Below are 22,379 nucleotides of genomic sequence, written 5' to 3'. Positions count from 1 at the left end.
CAGTGTAGTAAGAAACACTTCCAGAAAGACCTCCAGAAAGCCTGGATAACTGTTGCTAAAGAGCATTTTTTTACTTGAAAGCAAGTAATTGCAAAAAATGAGGGGTGACTGAAGACTATTGCACAGTACTGTATCTGCTTGTGGCATCATGATAAGATCTAGTAATGTCAGCCAGCTGCGTTTTTCTTCTGGTTGGCGATGTAGTTCGATACAAAGAAAACATCTCAGGCAGTCTTTTTATGTGGTCCAAGCTCCATGAGATGAGCACCATTTAGTTTCTTTATACTGAAGAGAAGGCAGACTTATCCAAAACTGATATATCTAAAACTGGACTACCCATACCAAAACACTCCAGGTCACACATGGGCAAAACAAAGCCCAAGGGCCGCACCCCCGCACAGCGAGTCAATCCGGCCCTCAACATCCTAAAGCAAAATAAGTTCCAAAACACGAATAAGAAGCAGCTTAAGGCTGGAACTGACCTACAGAGGAAAATGTAGACTGCTTTAAATGTTCTTTGAGTCTTCATATTATTAACTTTTCACTTTTTCCCCAGAAATGTATCAGTTCAGTTATTCAGTTTGTGGTCATTCGCGTATTTAACCTTAGCAAAAATAATGTCACCCACACCCCATCTATACAATAAGTCAGTATGATATTGGAGCGAACTGTCCCTTTAATTCTGTGATTATTATACATTGTCTGCAGTGTGACATTTAAACTGAAATCTATACAGAATAAGCCTCATGCTTATTCTGGTGGTAGAAAAACATGAAACAAGTTAAATAAAACCAGCGACATCCACAGAACGAGTACAAAGAAAAAACAGCTCTTACTGTGATATTGCATGTCAGCAATAAAAGTATGAAAATGTTTCTACAAAAGAGTTCAAGAGAAGCTGTTAAACGTGAGGGTAATGCAGAATAGGTCTGCACACGCTACCATCTGAGGTGTCCTCCTGTGAAAAAAACAGATTTAAGTGAGCCTTTCTTGTCATTCAGTCAAACGTCAGGTCGTGCATTGTGAGCACGTGATGTCGTTGTGACAACACAAAGGAGCAACAATGTTGAGGCAACAAATGGCAGATTCCCTCCATTTCACTCGGTTAGTTGTCAAACGTCATCCTGAACCAGCCGGCTCGTGTTTACAGCAGACAGAAGAAACCAGTGAGCGTCCAGCCCCTCTGTCGCAGCCGCTCTGTGCTTCACTTGTTGTTGTTGTTGGTGTCATCACATCCTTTTCTCTGCCACCCTCCCCTCCCCCACCCACCTTCATCCCTCCTCCTCCTCCCTCCTCCTCTCCAGGCCGACGTCAGGAAAGCGGTGAAAACAAGATGGCACTCTCCAAGGTCTTTGCTCCTGGTAAACATGCCCACCCTGCACCTCCACTCACCCTCCACCTGTGTTTGCATTCTTCACTCAGCTCCCCTCATCGTCTCTCCATCTTTTAACTCCACCTCTCTGTTAACAAAGTCCAAGCGGTTCTGCTTACAGCTGTAATATTTGAATGTTTCTAATGTTTTCACTGCATCTAATTTGTCTGTAGAGATGAAAAAGTTAACTTTATATTTTTAATATTAACTGCTCAAACTGTAGATATCTGCATCCTCCGAGGACACACATTTTGTCCAGCCGGGGAAAATTAACATGAGGCTGCTGACGGGAACGGAAGTTTTCTGTGGGTGATCTACTAACAACGCGTGAATTTGATTTATGAATGGATATTAGCCAGTTCATTTCAGTAATGGCCAGCACAGTCTACCAAAGGCAAAAAAAATTGGTGGATTAAAACGGACCAGATCTGATAAGTGAGGTGAAAACAGTGAACAGTAACGTTCTGATCTAAAGACTTCAGCTAGAAATAGATGGGAACTGTGGAGATCAGGGCAGCCTTTTTTTATTTTCTTTTTTTTTTAATGAATACATTTGACAGCTGAGGTGGAGCACAGGATTTGTGGGCTTTTTTCAAAAGTCCACCTTACAGGACTTACTGGATCTGTGGAAGAACAAAAGTAAATGTTAATTAGTCACATCCTGAGTGATCCAGAGAAGTTCATGAAGACTGACACATGCATGAAAATGCCCGTTGTTCTCAGTTTCTTGCATGCCACCTGAGGCTGCAGATATTTATTAAAGTCAAAGGAAAGAATCTGACTCACAGCTACCCCTGCAACATAAACAGCTTTTAGAAAAACTTGAATTACATTTAGTGCTGACTACTAAACATATTAGCTGTTTCAAGACAGACATTTCTATATGTTATGTAAGAGATCCGTTACAACTGCAGCATCACTCTGGAAGTAGAAAAGTAGAGTCTGTTTTGCCCATTTTATGAACAAAATAATGTTCATTAAAAGAAAGTTTAAAATAATGTTTTATCACATTCCCTCAGTGCAAAAGCCAAAAGTCTTTGGTAGGCAGCAGGAGGAGAAACTCGTTTAGAGAGACTTTCATGCTCTAGTTCAGTGACTTTTCTGCTCACTGTGAGTTTCTTTGTTGCCTGTAATATACTGATGCTTTTTATGCATCACCGCAGCAATGGTCACAGCCACATCAGACACAAATCAAGTTTCTACATTCAGTTTAAGTACCCTCCTCCCAAAATGTGGTCCCTGGAAAGGGAAATACATGTGCAAAAATACCTGCACCTCATCACACCTCCTTATTAAAGTCCAACAACAGCCAAAGGAGGAATTGCGCTGCTGCAGTCTGTTAGTAAATCGGGCCGTGATGCTTTTAGGACTCCTGTGTCAAAATCTGGATGTGTGGTTAAAAAAAGAAAAGAAAAGGACATTAGGTGTCTTTTAAAAACAAAAAAAGGTTGATGGGTGATTATTAGCCCATGGCAGTAGTCATTAGGTATCCTTTTGCTGTGAAATTCAATTCTTAACTCTTTCTTCTTGTCCCCTCTCGGTGAGCAGTCGGGCAGGATCACTCAGACCTGGTGGCCGATCTTTTGAAGGAGCTGTCCAATCACAACGAGCGCTCAGAGGAACGTAAAGGCGCCCTGGTGGAGCTGCTGAAGATCACACGAGAAGACAGCATGGCTGTGTGGGACGAACATTTCAAAACCATCCTCCTCCTCCTGCTGGAGACCCTGGGTGATAAAGATGTACGTAACCTGATAGTTTGTGTACATGTAAATCTCTTTTTTTTGGCTTCTTTATTTGTGTTTGCATTGTCGTGATTCGGAGTAATCTGAAGAAACTGAAGGTAGTTTTGTATGGATGATATTCTCTATGTTCCCATTTCCTGCAGCACACCATTCGAGCTCTGGCTCTGCGAGTGCTGAAGGAAATTCTGAGGAATCAGCCTGCCCGCTTTAAAAACTATGCCGAGCTGACCATCATGAAGACGCTGGAGGCGCACAAAGACTCTCACAAGGAAGTACGCAGCTCCCACCACTCAGCTAAAAGCACCGAAGGCACCGAGCATGATTTTTGTTTCATAAAGTCGTCATTGATATCTGAATGTGGCCGTGCCGTGTTGAAAGTGATGCGGTTCTCATGTCTTTAAAGACTGAGTAGCGTGTTCACTTAAACATGAAGTTAGTTTATATATGCAAAGAAGCACATGTGAGAAAGAGACGAATGCCATTCATGACACATAAACAAAAAGCCTGCAGTCAATGAGATTAATGATTATTGGTTTCTAATAATTTCTAATCCCTCTTATAGCTCACAATAACCTGATAATTAATACTTTACAGTGTGGTTAAAGGACTAAAATAAGTGAAGGCAGTAAGTCCAACCTTCGACCCTTCACTCCAGCAGTTATTCAGAGTTACTTGTAGAGAGATTTTCCATTCATGTCGGTCAGGTGTGCAGCAGGGGTACAGAGTGTAGATAAACACAGATCACGTGTTGATAGCAAATTGAACATAAAATACACAAAAATGCACTCGACCAACCTGAGATGAAACATGCAGATAACCAAAAAAACTCATATCAATCAAAGAAATTTAGCATGAGGAATTTTTTAAAAACGTTTTTCAGCATAAATGAATAGTATCCTGCTGAAGAAGTGTAAAGTATGCTGAAGTAAAGCACTCTTTAAAGGGGTTCATAAATCCCAGAGGTTTTTATTCTTTATCTTTAAACTTTTTTGTTTTTTCTGTATTTAGTTTTTCAATAATTGCGTTAATCTAAACGTGTGTCATTTTGCAGCCAACAAATTTTCAAAGCCTGTGAAACATGCGAAATTCAGTACTGTCCCACACTGTACTTACCACACACCAGAAGACTATAAAAAGATGTTTTTAATCATAGACGAGTCATTAAGAAAAGCTTTATAAAAGCCTAAAATACAAGCATAAAGGTGAGGATATATAATAACTGTGAGTTTAAAGCAGAGCCATGCTAGGTTCAAGTGTAAAATCAGGACTAAAAGTGCAACAGTAAGAATACATTAGAATAAGTTTAAAATGTAAATGTTTTCTGGGGAAGTTCTCAGATCCAAATCGGCCTGTAAACGTGACAATTTGTCAGCCACCAAAGAGGAGCGTTCAGTCTTTTTTGTTTTTCCCATCATGCTCCTGGTGGAAATTTACAAGAAGATAAAGTGTTGAGCGGTGGAGGAGGAACGCAGCTGCCTCGTGTCTCTGTTTGTTCTAGAAAAATAAGTCAAAAGAAAAAAAGGGAGACACTGACTGACAGAACGGAGCTCCTGTTGGTTGTTGAAAACATTTATGTGATTGAAGTTCTCTTCTTAAATATGAAATTAAATATGTCTGACTTTGGGGGGGGAAAAGGGACTTTGGCTTTGTCTGACTTAGTCTCATGCCTGTGATACAGAAATCCTGCTGTTGTCTCAATAACACACCAGCTGATTGGATTTACGATGTGTGATATAAAATTGTTACCAGCCTTATCTGTTAAAAATAAAAAACATGTTTTTAGGTTGTGCGTGCAGCCGAGGAGGCGGCGGCAACACTGGCCGGCTCCATTCACCCAGAGCAGTGCATCAAGGTGCTGTGCCCCATAGTGCAGACGGCCGACTACCCCATCAACCTGGCAGCCATCAAGATGCAAACCAAAGTAATTGAACGCATCGCCAAGGAATCATTGCTGCAGCTGCTGCCCGACATCATCCCCGGACTCCTGCAGGTCTGAGCCCAAAACAGAAGTGCAGATTTGTTGGAGTGTGATTGTTTTTGTTTTGCAGGCTGAAAACTGATCAAACCTCCAAAACTGTGAAATAAAAACTCACATTTCAGAAACTTGATTAAACAGAGTTTTTACTTTTAAATGTGTTGCTGGGGTACCCAGCTTAAATAACACAGACAGAGCAGAAACATCCGTATCAGTGCCACAGAGGCTTATTTGGACAATGTTCATATTTGGACAGTGGGAATTATTTGCCTTATTTGTCCCTGGAAATATTTGCGTGTAGTCTGCACTCTTGGCGACCCCTCCCACGTTCCTGCTGACCTCGCGTGGGTGTGTGTGTATGTGTGTGTGTGTCTGTCTGCGTGTACGCGCCTTTGATACCTGATGCTCCCCGGTCTCTCCGCAGGGCTATGACAACACAGAGAGCAGCGTTCGCAAGGCCAGTGTGTTCTGTCTGGTGGCTATCTACTCTGTGATTGGTGAGGAGCTCAAACCCCACCTGGCACAGCTTACGGGAAGCAAGGTACTGACCGTCGCCAGCAAGTCTTTCCACTTGCATGTCCTCACAACGAAAGCACTTGAACAGACGCTGAGCCTTATCATCTTCCCATGTTGTTATTTCTCAGCTGGTTCTCAAATTATAAAGCACAGGGTCATATTTGCCCTTCTAAAGTGTCCTTGAGTTATGTAATGGTTAAGGTCTGAGGGTCAGGTTCACCTGACTGCAACCCCCCCCCCCACCTCTCCCCTTTACTAACCACCACCTGGTCAGCTGGTTATCTAAACAGAGTCACCGCTGCAGTCTTCAGCTGCACTCTAAGATATCATCTTAGTGCTAAAATAACTTTGAGTGGATGCAGTTAATCATTAATAACAATCCTTCCTCTTATCAGCAGCTACATTTTAGGGAATCTTTTAAAAAGTGCCTGTGCCAATATTTTGTGTATGTGAAACGAAGAGATTATTTTGAGTTCTTTATCCTGTTTAAAGCAAATTGTCCCTGTGATGAGATTCTCCTGCGAAACAGTTTGTGGTTCTCCTCCTATAGCACATTTTAGTACTTCACTTAGTACTTCCCTGTATAGTTAACTGATTGTTACATATATCAGTAAAGATGTGGATTGACAGCCATTAGAATAACTTGTGGGGGGGATTTTTTTTTTTTTGTTTTTGTTTGTTTGTTTTTCCCCGAAGGGTATCCCTCAGAAGCCGGTCACCAGCACAAACAGTCCAGGCCAGTTCAGTCCAGTTCAGGGACTTCAACTAGCTGCAGCTAGCAGCTCCAGCCACCTGTGTCGCTATCCACCTGTCAGTCAGGGGGGCCACGGCCCTAATTTTAAGTCTCGCTACCATACAATGGAGTGAGTTATAATTGCATTGACCACCTGTAGAGTTGTTTTGAACTGGTAAACTACATAAAGACATTCTTGAAGCAGGCTGTAAACTTGTTTATTTCTGCTGGAGCTTTTAGTGAGTATTAGAGGAACTGCAGGTGTTTGTGCTTTTCAGTTTCAGCCTCACTCTACCTCTGCTCGGTTTAATTGCATGACAAGATGTCATGAATGCTTTCATCACTTTAAAGGAACCAGCCAAATTGTGTGTACTTTTTGCTTCCTATCGCCCTATCTGACTCATGAAGAAGTGTATTCCTCTTTAAGACAGTCCTGGGCACGCAGGACTCTGTGTGCTGATATTAAGAGTAATTTCTCCATTCTTTCCTTTTGCAGATGAAGTTACTGAACCTGTACATCAAGCGTGCTCAGACGACAAACAGCAATAGCAGCAGTTCCTCAGATGTCTCCTCTCACAGTTAATGGAGGTGGTTTCATCCATTCCAAGACTCCAGATCAGGCTTCTCTGTCTCTGAGCATCACCCTCCTCATCACGGCTCTGCAGCTCATCCTCTCAACCCATTTTGTTCCTTCGTGTCATCCGCCTCTACTCTGGAAACATCTGAACTGGATTGCTGTCCTGGTTTCAAGTTGGTGGGGAAGGATTGGACACATTTGGATTTTTGGATTTAGGATATGGCGCTTTCTCCTCCTCCTGTGGTTCCCACCATCTCCACATCAGCTCCAATCTGTTTCTCCTTCATCCCTTCTGCTTTTAGATTTGTTTCTATAAGCGTAAAATATTCACATCAAAGAAATGTTTCTGTCAGATCATCTTCAGTTTGGGATGAAATGTCATTTGGCTGGCCCAGTGATGGCAACAAGCCCATAAAGTGTGCAGTGAATTCTGTTTTAAGGGCATGAAGACCAAATATTGCAAGGAGGAAAAAAAAATTAGATATGGACAGAAAGACAAAACGAGGAAGTCCTATGTGAGCATTTTAGTCCAAGGATCATCTTTGATTGTAATTTCTTTTCTTTTTTTAATGTGCTCGTTTCTCTTTAGGAGTGGCTTAAAACCCAAACTGTCACGATTACAATACAGATCTCGTCTCTAAACAGAACTGACAATCCTTCACATTTCGTGCAGATCTTTTAACAGAGAACACAAACCATAGTTGCCACATGGGGTGGAAGCTAAGCCTGTTAAAAGCTGTAACGTTTGCGTTGTTTTTACTTCCTGCTTCCATTTGTGTCTGAGCGCTTACTCTGTCTTACAGGAAGTCCTTTGTATATACAGCAGATGAGGAGTCGGGGGAGACTAGGCCTTATGTTTGTGGACTGCGGAGAGTGAATGGGATGTACGGCACCGTCACTCTCGGCTCTTTAAAAAAAAGAAAAGAAAAACAAACAAAAAAATGTGAATCTGCAGGAGAAGCGTGCCTAGTGGGCCGCGTCGCTCTCAGACTTGTGACCGTGCAAACACAGTATTACTTCTTTCCTCTTTCACAGCTTCTGCAATAACCACAAAGAAATCAAAGGTGTTTTGTACATACACTTTCTGACCGCTGCTTCACAGAAAAGCAGACTTTTTATGTTTTTTTTGGCTTGCATGAACCTGCGGCACGCGTCAACTCAGTGCTGCGCGGAGAGACCGGAGCTTCTTCGGCTGTTAAAGTGCACTTTTAACATCATGAGATCACTCAACTCTGAGGAGGCGCTCGTACGGAAAAGGTACACACTCTGTGTTTAATTTATTCTGCTGTAAAGTTTTAAGTGGTGGATTCCTGCTGTGAAGCACTTCATCGATTCCCTGATTGGGAAGAAGTTTCTCAGTCTGATCAGCTTATTGGACCTGATTTGGTTTTGATGGTCAGTTGATCTGCTGTAGTTTTTTTCTTTATAATACTCTGAATAATGAATAATAATGCTGATTCCTGATTTGTCAAAATCCGCTGAGAATGGTCCAACTCTGCTTCTTTAAGGAAATGAATGTACAGAAACAACACGGTGAATTTGCTGGTACTCAAAAGGATTTGACTTTTTCTTTCTCAGCGTCCTTCAGCACGCTCATTTAATCAGCTGAGTTTTTACTGCAAAAGCAAACCTGCAAACTGGTGAAAACCCACCAATCTTCTCGCATCTGTCCTCTCGTCGCTGGATCTAAAACAGACGCGTCGGCGTTCCTCACAGACTGTTCACTATGCATGTTCAGCAGTCTTTCTTTGGCTTCACGCGCTCATGTAATATTCACACCTGTATTTATATATTTTATTTGATCTTATTGTATTTAGTTCTGTCATGATGAACTGTACAGAAGGTTTTTTGTTTTGTTTTTTATGTTAACATCAATGTGTGATCAGTTTGCAGCGATGTAAAAAACTGTTTGCTGTAGAAATAAAAAGACAGAGAACTGATCTCAGCGCTTTCTGGCCTTTCACTCCACATTTCACAATTCCCCCCTCTTACTTCATCTTGTGTAACGTTCAGAGAGTGGATCAAAGCTCGGACGTCGTCGTCTTTGTTTCCCTCGCAGGTTGGACCTGCATCCGAGCGCTGAGGTGTGCTTAGCGGCTCTGGATAAACATTAACTCGGGCAGACTTTGAGATGACCTGCTCTTAATCTGTCACTCCCTTGAGGAGCTATGAGGGGTGAGCTGCAGGGGTTTCTACTCAACCTGCTGAAACTAAACCTGCAATAAAGATTAATGTGCCTTTTTAAAATTGAAATATCATTTAATTGTCATTTAAGCTGCTGTGTTGGCTTTTAGAAATATCAGAGATGATAAATATTTTTACTGACATTCATTTGAGGGCTCTTCCTGTGTTTGTTTCCTATAAGTCCCCTCTAAACATCCTCACCCACAGTAAGTGTTTTGTTGGCAGTGTCAACAACTGATCAACTGAAGCTGCTATTAATGCATCACCCGAGGTGGACATTGGTAGTGGGAGGTGTGCCGGCGCTCTCCGCCTCTCAAAGGTCATCCAAGGTATACTGATGACATCACTGGAGCCATATAAGGGGTGTGTGGCGAGGCTGGGCTGCAAACCTCTCTGAGCTGAAATCCGAGGAAGCCAGCAGGCACAACGCTCGCGCCCTCTGCCTCCACGCCTTCTCTGTGGTCCTGGAATACAAGACAACGCCGCCACACTGGAAAATATGCTGTTCTGCCATCCCCAGCCTGAGTCCTACCACCAGCACTCTGCTAGTTACATTAGGTAAAGCACTGCCATGTTGCCAAGCTCCAGAAATGTCAGGATTTCACACACAGGTGCAGCAATTTACCAGCTCCACAGGTGCTCGTGTGGCTTTGGTAAATGTGCTGATTCACAGTGATTCAGGAGCACATTTCAGTAATGTGTTATTGACATGAAATGAGTTTTATGTCATTTCATAAATGACACAAAATTCTTTGCTGAATTGCAAAGAATTCTTTGCAATTCTTTGAGTGCAAAGAATTGCACTCAAAATCCACATTTCAGGTTAGTTCCACTTTATCATGTCAGTTTGTAAAAGTTTCAGTTTGATTTTTAGTTTTGGATATCATGATGTGTGTGGTGTTTTTCAAAGTGTGCAGTTTAAGAGATTTAGAAGAGAACACTAACGGTACAGCAACAAAAACACACGACACAGTCATGCACTTAAAAATCTGATCAAACTGACACCAGATCTAAAATTAAGAGACATTTTATCTTATACTTAAGTTTATCTTTTAAACAAAGAAACAAACAAAAAAAGAAAACACCCAATTTAGCCCACCTTTTCTTTTCTTTAATGATGTATTTAACCTGAACCGTGCTGCATGACAACAAACCTTTGGGCTTAAATGACTGAAGATCAGATGTGACAGCTGGCCTCACAGTGCCCATGCATCTCCTCGTGGTCTCTTCCAGAGAGGCGTTGGCACCTTTCTTAAAGAACGAAGAAGCTCGGCTCATGGCTGAAAATGGTGCCAAAAGGACCCCGTTCCAGTACATTCTGTGCGCAGCCACTTCACCGGCTGTGAAGCTGCAAGAGGAAGCGCTCACTTATCTCAACCAAGGTACTTACACTGTTAGTCTCCGTGACGACTGTACAGACCGAAGCTCATTTTGTCACACGCAGTCCCAGCCGAAGCATGGGACATGCTCAGAGTTCAATCCATTCATTTAAATACATTAAGAGAACAATTAGGTTTGTTCTGCAACAGAAATCAGCTTGAAGTTTTCTGATATTTGTCCAGTTCCATGGAAGCAAAACCAAAAGTCATAATTGTTTAAATATCTTCACTTTGCTTGTTTTGTCTGACTGAGACTCCAAGTTTCAGGAAATTTTCCTTCACCTCCACATGTGAACGAAAATTAAAAACTTCTGGATATGTAATACGCTTTAATTATTTCTAGATTTTTTTGGATTGGACTTCCCTCTTTGAGGGTTTCTCAAAATATGGTCATTGAGGTTTCCAGTGACTGACATGTCAAACATGATTGGTTCCAGTTTGGCTCATTTGACGGACATATGATAATATTTCTAAAATTTTAATATTAGTTACTGAAAATTGGTCACATTTTTTTTTCGTTCGTAGTAATGTAGAGTGCAAATGAATTTTGGACTTAGCTTCCATAGGTTCTGACTTTAGACCTGAATCTCAGAACATCCTGTTTACATAGTTACACTCACACACTCAGTCTCTGTTATTGATGATTAAGATTTGTCATGTTTAATATTTGAAGAATCTATTTATTTAAAGAATCAAGTATTCATATTTATTGATTGATTTGTGCAAGATGAGCTTCTACGTGAGTGTTAATTTGTCTGACTTGTATCATCTAACCTCACTCATCAACCCCTCTCTCTCTCGCTCTCTCTCTCATGTATTTTTTGCTGTTTGCATTTCACACTCTCCCCTCCTCTTCCTCTTCTTCGTCCTCTCCTTCGTTTTCTGCCTTCTGGAACCTTCTGATTGTTTCCGTCTGTCGTGTTTGTCAGTGACGTTTTTATTATCTGTGCTTTATCTTCCTCTGTGTTTCTACGAGTTTGCCCTGCTTATCTGCTCTACAGTAATTTGTTTGCAGTAAAAACACAATGAAAGTGAGCTTGCTGTTCCACGCAGCTTGTGGCCATGCAAAGATGGCATGTATTGATTAGTAAAGTTAATTGCCATCAGGGTTTGTAGCTTAGTTATAGAAGCACTGACAGTTAGTTTTAGCGTCCCTCATTGGCTGTGTTATTGACATGTTGTTGTGATAATGTATTATGTCTGATCAGGACGATACGGAAACGTTTTCCAGTGTGTGGCCTTGATATCTACGCCTCTTTTCTGATTGATTGATTGATTGATTGATTGATTGATTTCCCTTTTAAAAAAATTTTTAATCAGGATGTTTTTAATGTTTTAAAATGTAGGTCAGTCCTACGAAATCCGTATGCTTAACAGAAAACTAGTGGAGTATACAGATATAAGCAGCAAATATGTGAAGGTAGGTGTAAGGTATTGTGTATGTTTTGTCTGTTTACTTTGTCTTTCATGTGACCTCTCCCTCTTTCTCCTCTCGTCTGTTCACTTCCCTGGTTCGTCGCCGGTCCCTCGACCTTCCCTTCCACTTTGGGGGTGCTGTATCGACCCTGAAGAGCTTGGTACTATCACCCAAACTCACCGCTCCTCCTCCTTAAACTTCACATAAGCCCTCTACAGACGTGCAGCTCAGCTTCCTCTCGCATTTCCAACACACACACACACACACACACACACACACTCTTTCTCTCTTTGGTATGTCTCACCAGGCTTTTCTGCTTCTGTCTGCTTTACCTGGATCTAAGTCACATGATCCTTGTGCTTGTAATTTTTCTGAAATGTTGTTTCCTGAAGTTGAAATGAGAAAAATCCCTCGGCCTTGTGAAAAACAAATTAAAAAAACAAAACGAAACTAGCATCTCTGGGGTTCTCCAAGTTTCAGATGGCAGTCAAAGTTTCTACTTCCTCATTTAAGAAGAAGTTAGTCACACACTCACCTAAGAGTTACTTCATTTTGGTGTGAGTGCATCCTCTTGACGCGTCTCTGTCGTCAGGACACATCGTAATGTTCGCCGTAGCATCCTAGAGACGCAGGAATGGGACAGGTGGCGTCTGTGCAAACACATGACGTGGAGCATCCAGAGCTGTTCGAGCTCTGCTGCTCAGTCATGCACGAGCCTCCCCCATAAATAGCCCAATGATACATGTCTCTACAGGCTGCTCGTTTCATCTGTGGATTTGTGTCTTCTCCACGCAGATTTTAAAAGGTGGCTGTTGCTAAAATTCCAACCTGATCGAGCTCAGTTTCTTACAGATGAGCGTAAGCATGATGCGGTTCTATTAGCTGGTAGCTAAAGCTGTTTTATGCAACAGTTGGAGGTGACTGAAAAGAGATCAGAGCTCCCACATGTCATAAGGTTTTAGGATTTGGATGAAAAAGGTTCTGTAAGTAAGTCTTCAAAAGTGGGGTTGAATGAAAGAAGGCGTTAAATCCAGAATATTCCCAAAGAGATAATGCGTCTGACAGACATTTCTATGCATTTGCTGAAAAAGGCGAATGACCAGTGGCAACACCCCCATCCCCGAACTCTGGAGGTCACTGGTTAGTGGACCCACCAATGACTGATACAAAAGAAATGGCTCAGTACTACTTTATAACTGAGCGCGGGGCTTTAGGTTTGTCTGCTTGTATTTAAAGTTGTAGCTGTGTGGTGCAGCACATTTACACATCACTACAACAAGATGAGACTGCAGAGAAATGCACCATTTTCAAGGGCTGCGAAGTTGCTCCTTTTTTCCTATTGACTAAATCACATCCATGCTACCAAAGGTCAGTGAAGAGGTCAGTCTTGACTTCTTAAAATCTACCAGGTCCCTTTGGTATTATTACTGTTGGTTAGGCATCTCCTACCTGATCATAGGAGGCTGAATGCACTGCGCTGTCTGGTGATTATTCTATCGGTTGTTTTTTGTCCTTTAATTATTTAAATTGTTACTTATATGCATGTTTATGTGTATCTTTACAGCCAGTAATTTGTATCATACATTTGGCATGTAAATGTTGTCGTTAGGGTTAATTAAACTATAAATGTCTAATGCCTTTAAGGTTAAGGTACATAGAGTTGAACGTAGGTATTGATGTGTTAACATCAACACAGAATTGTGACAGCATACAAATTTCCAGGGTTTTTGTCTTTCAGTTGCGAGGGTTTCAGTTTAGTTAATGTCCATCGCATTTTTCTGGATTTTCAGTGGTTTGAAATGCCCAAATTACATTTGGCCACCATCTTGTAGCTTCTGAAACTCAACTTAGCATGTCGCTAAAACAAAACCAGACCCCAGCCCCAGATGACCTGACCTGCTCAGAGATGAAGCATAAACCGGTCCACTGAGAGGATCTTGTTTTGCAGAGACTGTGGGAGCTCTGTCACATAGAAGGAAAGTCACCAGCATTACTGCATGCCTCAGGTATTACATGCAGCCTGACTGGCAGCAGGTCATTGGGCTTTTGTGACTACAGTTTTAACTCTTAAGACTGCTTAAGAATTGGTAAGAAAGGAGCTGCAAGTACTCCCTCCACGCCCTGTTTCAGTGCATGTATAAATAAAACAGGGGAGCCTTTTCGCACTTTGCCCAACATTCCTGCTGTTCAGCTTGGTGCGAGCTGCCCTGTGCTCAGCTCACAGCTGTACTCCTGTCTGAAGCCTGATCCCGCTTGTTCACAGAGCATTGTGCGCGTGGTTTTCCATGACCGTCGACTGCAGTACATGGAGCACCAGCAGCTGGAGGGATGGAGGTGGAACAGACCTGGAGATCGAATCCTGGACATAGGTGAGCTCACCATACCAACATACTCATGGATCACTGATACTCACAGATTTGTGGTGGTTCTTGGTCAAAGTCACTAGTTGTGTGTCTGACTGCACAGAAAGTCCAGTAATGGCGTGAATACCCAACTACAGTGAGGGAAGTGATTTTGGAAACTCACAAATATTCGCTCACAACAAAATTAAATATGCTAAATATCAAAGATTAAGATAGGGCTGTGGTTTTCCTCGTGTACAACAGTGTGCAGCAGAAGTGATGCCATGATTGATGGCGTGTGGTGAACTGTAGTGTCATACTTAAGTATGAATGATTATGGAGCTGTGCTGGACCAATGCATTGACAGTAACCAATGACCAATAGCCGTTTGACGCGTCTCCCCAAAGGTCATGGCAGATGTCCTCCGGGAGGTTTCTTCCTGTTAAAAGGGAGTTTATCCTTCCCACTATCACCAAGCGCTTTCTCAAAGGGCGTCTTATGATTGTTGGGATTTTCTCTGTATTAATGTGGGGTCTCTACCTTTTGCTAAAAAGCACCTTGAGGTGACTGCTGTTGTGACTAAACGCTACATGAACTGAATTGAATCTTAGGTTCTTAGACTTCAGAGGGCTAAACTTTTAACATTAAACCTCACCTCAGCTTCAGATGTTAACAGGATAACCAAAACATAAATGTCTTCATGTGGGCTTTAAAATCAAAGCTAAAATAATTAGCTGGCTCATTACTTGCAGATATCCCTCTGTCAGTGGGGATCCTGGAGCCTCGTTCAGACCCTCTGCACCTCAACACCATCGAATTCCTCTGGGATCCCCTGAAGAACGCTTCTGTTTTCATCCAGGTACACATTCGATTCCAGTCTCGGTTCCTCGGAGGGGGGAGGTTGGGGTCTTTAGCTGAATTTATTTTTCAGCTCTTCTCTATTCTCTTGTCCTTTCAGGTCAACTGCATCAGCACCGAGTTCACCCCCCGGAAGCACGGCGGGGAGAAAGGGGTGCCCTTCCGAATCCAGGTGGACACTTACACCACCAATGAACACGGAGAATACGTCGAGCATGTCCACTCATCCAGCTGCCAGGTCAAAGTCTTTAAGGTACAACACTTTATTTACTCTTATCTCATGCTCATCTCTGATCTTTAACATCCTCAAATCTCATGATTTACACCACACGTCCTGTTTTTTTAAGCCTAAAGGAGCTGATCGCAAACTGAAGACAGATCGGGAAAAGATTGATAAAAAGACCCCTCAAGATAGAGAAAAGTATCAGCCATCCCATGACACTACCCTGCTGAAAGAGGTGAGGCCTGAGAGGACCCTTTGTTTGCCTTCTGCTTTGACTTTATTTAACCCAGCTGTAAATTCTTGGGTTACTTGGATGTTTCTGGAATTTGATCAGATCTGAATATTTTCCCCCCTCCTTTTCGTTTTGCTTCTTTGCTCACCAAACCATGTAAACCACTATTACATTACTGTTTGTTAATATGTCACTTTGCTTGTTGCACTGTTTGTTTTAAAAGTGTTCTTTCTTTGCTGCTGTCAGTGACTGAGGCTTTGTCGGTGCTAGTTTGTTATTCACCTGGAGGAAAAGAGAACCTGAGGAACCATTGCACTGGTTATGTTCACTACAAATATCACCTATGACACTGTAGCAATACTTACCATTACAAACCATTTATAACAGACTTAGTCTTTATAGGAAGAAAGTGAAAAGTGTTTGCTAAGTGTGACATAGATACTTGCTAACTGGTGTTAAATTGGTTAAATAAAATCCTAAAATTTCACCTAATCAGGAGTTCAGACTTCTTGGATGGTCTGTTAGTACAGTTAACCGCACAGCAGCCACATTATTGGTCAAATAATCGCATTAAAAATGCTTCCAAAGGCTCCAGCAGTGCCTCTATCTGCGGTGAAGCCTAGCAGACAGCTAGCAGCTACAGCCACCATCCTCCTGTCAGTCAAAGAGGCCACGCCCCTAATAATACAAGCTTTAAGTATATATCAAATTAAAAGCCTATTTTGTTACAAACATATACAGATGTTATGAAGGGATAAATTAAGTATAGAGACCAAAGCAGTTTTTGTGTCAGGCTAAAATTCCTTTAATATGGGAGACCATTGGAACTGACTCACTGCTGGACCCTCTGGTGGACATTAGAGGAACTGCAGGTTTACTGTAGCTTTGTCTTTCAGCTCTGGAGTTTGCTGAAATCAATTAAAGTTACCTGGAGTTTTTTGGAATAAAGTTTTCTTCAGAGCTCTGTACTAGACAACCTGTGAAGCTGTATATTACGACACAAATGTCAGCCCGATGAGACATTAATAGACTTTATCCTGGCGCGTGTCTGGTACAAAGTCTGCATGATGTTCAGCTGAGGCCATGTGAGGTTAGAGCTCTCTGTTATTGTAGGGTCTTTACATCTGTTTGTCATTTAAAATAACTGAAATATTGGTGAATGGCACTGCCTCCTCTACCGCCTCTAAATCTCACATTAATGGAATGAAACCAAACTAGTGAGCTAAAAGAGATGAACTATCTAAAGTTGTTACTATGTAGACCATAAGTTTGCACACATCTGTGTTCACTCACTGCACTTTGAATGTGATTTTGAATCCTTTAATCTTTGTGAAAAGCTTTTCACTTCATTGCACATCTTCTTCTATTTCTCTCTTCTTCTCTGTGTGCAGTGCTCACCGTGGCCCGATGCCTTAAATCTAACCAGCCACAGCACCAGCAGCACACCTTCACCAATTTACCACAGCTCACCAACCTCCTGCACTTTCACTGAGGGGTGAGTAAGCATTCACACCACACTTTAACACTTGTTTGGTGGTTTCCACCGACATAAAACACATCTCTTCAGTCAAGGTCTGCAGGGGAACTGTGTTTTGTTTCAATTACGGGTCGAAAATTTGAAAATGTTTCTCTGGTGTGATTTTGCTTTGCCCACTATGAGAGTACTTTCACAAGCACGAACTTCTGCAGCTATTAGCAGATGCAAAACAGAGAATTTTTAACAGCATATGAAGAGCAGACAGATGTGTCTCAGGGCAGTTAGAAGAAGATACTCAACCAATCATCCCAATGTGTTCTTTCCTCCTCATGTGTGCGTTTCTCTAGCAACTGTTCTCCAAACCAGCAGGGGGAGCTGTTCATGCCTGGCTGCTCTGATGTAAGTAACAGAGACCGGTGCAGTGTGAAAGTGTTAATGTTGCTCTCTTATTCCTTTTAGGCCATTATTTGGAGACAGTGGATGCTGTGCAGCTATACTCATTTCAAGGGCTCTTCTTCTTTTTGACATGTAGCACCTTCTGCCGTCGTCCTCGCCGCAGGACACTCAGCAGTGGCTGCACCGTCACAGGTTCTCGCCTTTCTCAAGGCTCTTCACCAGCTTCTCAGGTACCGCGTGTGAAAAACATACCACACACTTTAGTCTTGGAACTTTTGTCAGAAAGCGCAGGCATGCAGTGCAGGAAAGACAAACTGAGGAAGAACTGATTAGTGTCGATGTGTTTGTCTACCGCAGCGTCAGATCAGATCTGCTGTAGATCAGGGCAGCAAGCAGAACCAGATTTCTGCTGTTGTTGCAGGTGCTGATCTCCTGAGGATGACCAGAGAGGATCTGATCCAGATCTGTGGGCCAGCAGATGGCATCCGCCTCTTTAACACGATGAAGGGAAGGTGAGACATTAAATTACACTGCCCAGCCACACCCAGATCCATTTGCATGATTTACTGGTTGGTGCATCTACAGACACAGGATCATGGAATATACAAAAGATAGGCATGGCTTCTGTTTCTGGATGTGAGGCCAGCTGAAGTGCCTCAAACCTGCATTCATTTTAATAACCAGAAGGGGGCGACTCCTTTGACTTTTAAGACAAGTCAGGTCATATGGAAGTCCACACAATTCTGGTCCTTTGGGATTTTCCTAAAGTCTAGTCTAGTCTCTTCTCTCAGCCATACATTATATATAAAGATGGATTTGGACACTGATATGATCCATTGTTTCTCCATTACAGTAAATTTTTTGATATCGGCCTCTTGAGCAGACTGCGTCTTAAGCTTTAGTGCTGCAGGTCCTTGAAATACATTCAATTCAAGTTTTTGCTCACATTTTCAGGTGTGTACAGCCCCGTCTTACCATCTATGTGTGTCAGCAGCAGGCCAGAAATCAACCTCCCATCAAACCAGGCTGTGGAGAAAGTAAGTGTGCAACGAGAATTGGCTCTGAATGCTCATATTTTGTCCTTTTTTTTTTCAGTCCTCTGTCTGTAGTGTGACTGAATGGGTTTTAAACAAGCAATTCCTGAACACCAAACACAACTGCAGGTTTATTAAGCCCTAAATGAAATATTCAAAACTAAGACTGATGGCAGCCGGAGCTGGACCAAACAAGTCAGAGGACCTGAAGAAGACCTGAAGCAGATGTTAGAGTCAGTCCTTAAACTACAAACAAAATAAAACTCATGAAAAAGACTGAGTCCAATTGATAATATACATGGATCTGCCCATACTCTCTTCCTTAAATATTGTGTTTGTAAGGGACAGCCAATCAGGAGAAAATAAAAGGAAGCAACAGAGGAGGAGCTAAAGATGCTTGTTTCAGACAGTCCATCAACTGGGGAGCTGCACCAAGGCTCAGTATAAGATAAAAAAGGGTTATTTTGAACTTCGAGTCATGCACTCTGTTCTACTAGTTCAAAAATAAATGTTTGCAGCTGGAACTGGGCAGAGACAAAATCCTAAAATATCAGGAAATCATCACAGAAACTGGCAGAGAGTACTTCTGACCTGATGTGATCATTGTATGTCTGTCTTGCCTCTGCAGTCTACCACGCTCTGTACCTGGAAGAGCTGACACTGCTGGACCTGTCTGAAAAGATCGCTACACTGTACAACATCACTCCACAACAGATCACACAAATCTACAGACAGAAACCCACCGGGATCCACATCTTAGTCTCAGATGAGGTATCTGTCCAGCAATGATTAATATGAGTGCATATCTGCAAATGAGGATGTAGATTCTGTAGGCAAGGGGTAACGTTCGGATATCGGAAGCTTCCTGACTTCCATCTGTAGGTAACTTCTATTAACTTCTACTAACACTAACGCAGTCATCTTTGAGTTGAGTTTGATTAGAAAAATCATTGAGAAGAGGAAGAGAGAGCGCCTGCTTTGCTCTAATCCAGTTTTAAAACAGGATGCTATTGTCTTTTTTTATTAGCCCCATAAAAATATATCTGCCTTCTGAAACCATGACAGACAGAACAGGAAGTCTTAGTTTTCCGTTAGTGATCATCAATAAAAGCTCTATCATGAGCTCCAGATTCCTTCTAAGTCCATGAAGTGCACTTTATACATGTTTCAGCTGTTTCAAGACCAAAGTGTGTGGTGTTCTTTGTTTCAGATGGTGCAGAACCTCAGGGAAGAAACCAGTTTCATCATCAGCACCATACGAGGTAACTGACCTTTATCCGTACAGCCCTGTTTCAGGGAAGGTTAAGAAGCTGTGGAAAAGGGAAAGAAAGGCACTCATTTCCAAACACTTTAAGCACTTAATTAACGTAATTCTGCTACAAAGGCAGCAAATCAAACACTGAAACGAAGAACTCAACTAAAAAAAATCAGTGGTCACTTTACATTTAATGCAACAAAAACATTTTAAATAAATCAGAGCAGGGTCAAAAAGAAAGTGGAAAAGATGATGAATGTATTAAAAACAAACCAACCAAAAAACAACTCATTGCACTGAACAATAATGTAAGAAAAATATTCCACAGTGTAGAAATGCTACCAACAGTTTGGGGATTTTTTGCTCTACATAACATCATCAAAAGATTCAGAGAATCTGGAAAGATCTCTGTACACAAGACTGAAAACCACTTTATCCCCCTGACCCGTTTTGTGGAATTCATGCAGTGTAAGTCTTGGCATAGTCACGGTGTTATACACAAGACCTTCCCTGTAGAGGACTTCGTCTGGATGGCAGCATGTTTTGCTTCGAGGCCTTTGTTGTTCAGCATTTTGGAGAGGAAAACAAAGAAATTGGTTCAGGGGCAACTAAAGGCTGGAAAAGTTGTAATTATTAAAGTTGTAATCCCAGAGCTGCAGATGAATTCAGTGGGTAAACAGCATGAACAGAACTTTTCTCAATATAACACGCAAACTTAGGATTTCTTTATCTGCTAAATAATATCAAGAAAAGAGCTGAAACAGTGAATGTTGGTGGAGCTCAGGCCTTCAGACACAGTGAACAGGAACATCCCTGCAGGATGGCATCTATAGGTTTTGGAGTCGTCTGCTGCCATCTAGATGTTTTACTGGGAAAGTCTTGTTTATTTCACTGAGATCATCCCAAACCATGGCTGTGGCTGTATTCCTGAAGCATGGCTTTATAGTAAGAGTCCAGATGCAGTCCAGAAACCAAAGGTGGCCACTGAGCAGCTGGTTTCCTGCAGCAAGGATGTTTCCTCTGTTCTTACTTCCAAAGAACAGATGAAGCAGTTTAGTGGGAAAAAGCTTCTTGTTGCTGGCATCAAATTCAAAATGAATAAATCAAATTCTTCAGTTTCAGCATTTTCAGCTGTTTTATTTTCAGTGCTTTTGCATTGTGTTTTTATTTAGAGTCACAGAGCACACCAAGAGGAAACAATTTATTGATATTAAGCTTCAAGCTTTCATCAGGATGTTTTTTTTATTTTATTTTAAATGATCTTTAACTGAATCTTTGTGTGTTAACAGATGAAAACACTGATGGTTACCACGTTGTGTTAAAATGATCTCCGGGACGTGCCTCAGTGGAGTTGTACAGATTGTAAATATGTTTTACTAGACACTGTAATGATAATAATATTAATACCAATAATAATGTGATGTTTAATAAGATTTCTATCAAAGTGAAAATGCTTGTCAGCTCTTAGCTTACTGTTGATTTTGAGCTTTAATGTTTCCCAGTCATTTTTTACATATTTGTTCAGTTGCTGATTCTTGCTTTATGTTGCAATTAGTGTTAACGAGCGCTGTATCATTCTTTAATATGTCAAATGCAATGCTGTAAATGCAACCGAATGACGCTGATGATAATAAAGCAAAATAAATGGAACACATCATCATGCAGACAAAATGAAACGATGAACAAACAAAACTGTATGATGCTGTTTTAATGAGAAGTGTGATCTCCCGCTGCCTCGGCTCTCTTTGTTCTCCTGCTGGGTTGTGCCGCGTTCGGATGCTCTGAGGATCTGTATTTTCTGGGTGAAGTGACTTGTTTTGAACAACTGTGCTGTGTTTGAGAGTAATTATTTGGCTGCTTTTAAGATATTAAACCTGCACTGGGGAAAAAGGAGAGTCAACAGTAATTACAAGCAAAACCAAATCACCAGGCCAATATCTCACTACTTAGAGGTCCTTAAAGTTAAACTTGTCTGTGAAGGCACTGTCATATGTCATACATAAATGTCTTAAATCTTGACAAATGCCCACACTGTAACAAAAGTAACAAAACTCATAAAAGACTGAAAGAAAATCAAATTTAAAACAAAAACTAAAGAGTTTAAAAACTACCATATTTTCTAATCTTTGACTTGGAAGGAAGTTGGTTTGGAAACACATTTGCCGATGCTTCATCTTCTGCTTTGCGTTTGTGTGGGAGCCCTGTCAAAAACGTGTCCATTATACGAGCAGCGTCCAAGCATTCCTTTTTCTTTTTCTTTCTTTTAATTTATAGCGTGCCCCCTGCATTGGCTCTGCGCTCACCCTCGGGGACACGCCCCACACTTTGGGAACATCTGTTTTAACCAATGAAATTATAAGTGGGCGGTGTCTTCTTTGCCGGGGTTCAGTGTTACACAGACACGTCAGCTCAAGTAACTACTGCGCCGAATCCCTCTCCAAAAGTGTGACACTCCTACACGCGGGAAATTCGTTTGGCTTCATTTTTGTACAGTCGGAAGAAGTGCAGCCAGGTGGTTCATCTTTTCTGCAGCCACTGATCGAAAAAAGCAGGAAGAGCTTCTTTCGTTTACTCCTCTCCAAAACCGCCGCATTAAACTGATAGAGGAGCTCAGCTTTAAACCGAGAGGACTGAAGAGCGGACTGGATGAAATGTGAGTGAGTTTTG

General features: G+C 41.7%; 2 protein-coding genes across 2 annotated transcripts in view; both read left to right on the top strand.

Moving 5' to 3' along the window:
* clasp1a (cytoplasmic linker associated protein 1a) overlaps positions 1-8,866 on the top strand; it is a 97,662-nt gene extending 88,796 nt beyond the window's left edge. The window contains exons 37-41 of the mRNA XM_063497072.1: positions 2,921-3,111; positions 3,258-3,386; positions 4,898-5,104; positions 5,514-5,630; positions 6,835-8,866. Coding sequence (XP_063353142.1) covers positions 2,921-3,111; positions 3,258-3,386; positions 4,898-5,104; positions 5,514-5,630; positions 6,835-6,921 — 731 coding nt within the window. The 3' untranslated portion in view covers positions 6,922-8,866. The remainder of the gene's footprint in view (positions 1-2,920; positions 3,112-3,257; positions 3,387-4,897; positions 5,105-5,513; positions 5,631-6,834) is intronic.
* A 732-nt stretch (positions 8,867-9,598) lies between these two features.
* On the top strand, positions 9,599-21,117 carry tfcp2l1 (transcription factor CP2-like 1). Its single transcript, XM_063499197.1, has 15 exons — positions 9,599-9,657; positions 10,333-10,481; positions 11,825-11,898; positions 14,159-14,264; positions 14,990-15,096; positions 15,196-15,348; positions 15,443-15,553; positions 16,942-17,045; positions 17,375-17,426; positions 17,560-17,653; positions 17,845-17,935; positions 18,378-18,460; positions 19,086-19,228; positions 19,668-19,719; positions 21,002-21,117. Exons 1-15 carry the CDS (start codon positions 9,599-9,601, stop codon positions 21,037-21,039), a joined length of 1,416 nt encoding a protein of 471 aa, XP_063355267.1. The 3' UTR covers positions 21,040-21,117.
* Positions 21,118-22,379: the final 1,262 nt, after the last annotated feature.

The sequence above is a fragment of the Pelmatolapia mariae genome, linkage group LG16_19 (genome assembly GCF_036321145.2).
Source record: "Pelmatolapia mariae isolate MD_Pm_ZW linkage group LG16_19, Pm_UMD_F_2, whole genome shotgun sequence".
NCBI classification, from domain to species: Eukaryota; Metazoa; Chordata; class Actinopteri; order Cichliformes; family Cichlidae; genus Pelmatolapia; species Pelmatolapia mariae.
The sequence above is the reverse complement of the archived record's forward strand: the minus strand, read 5'-3'. Positions and strand labels throughout refer to the sequence as shown.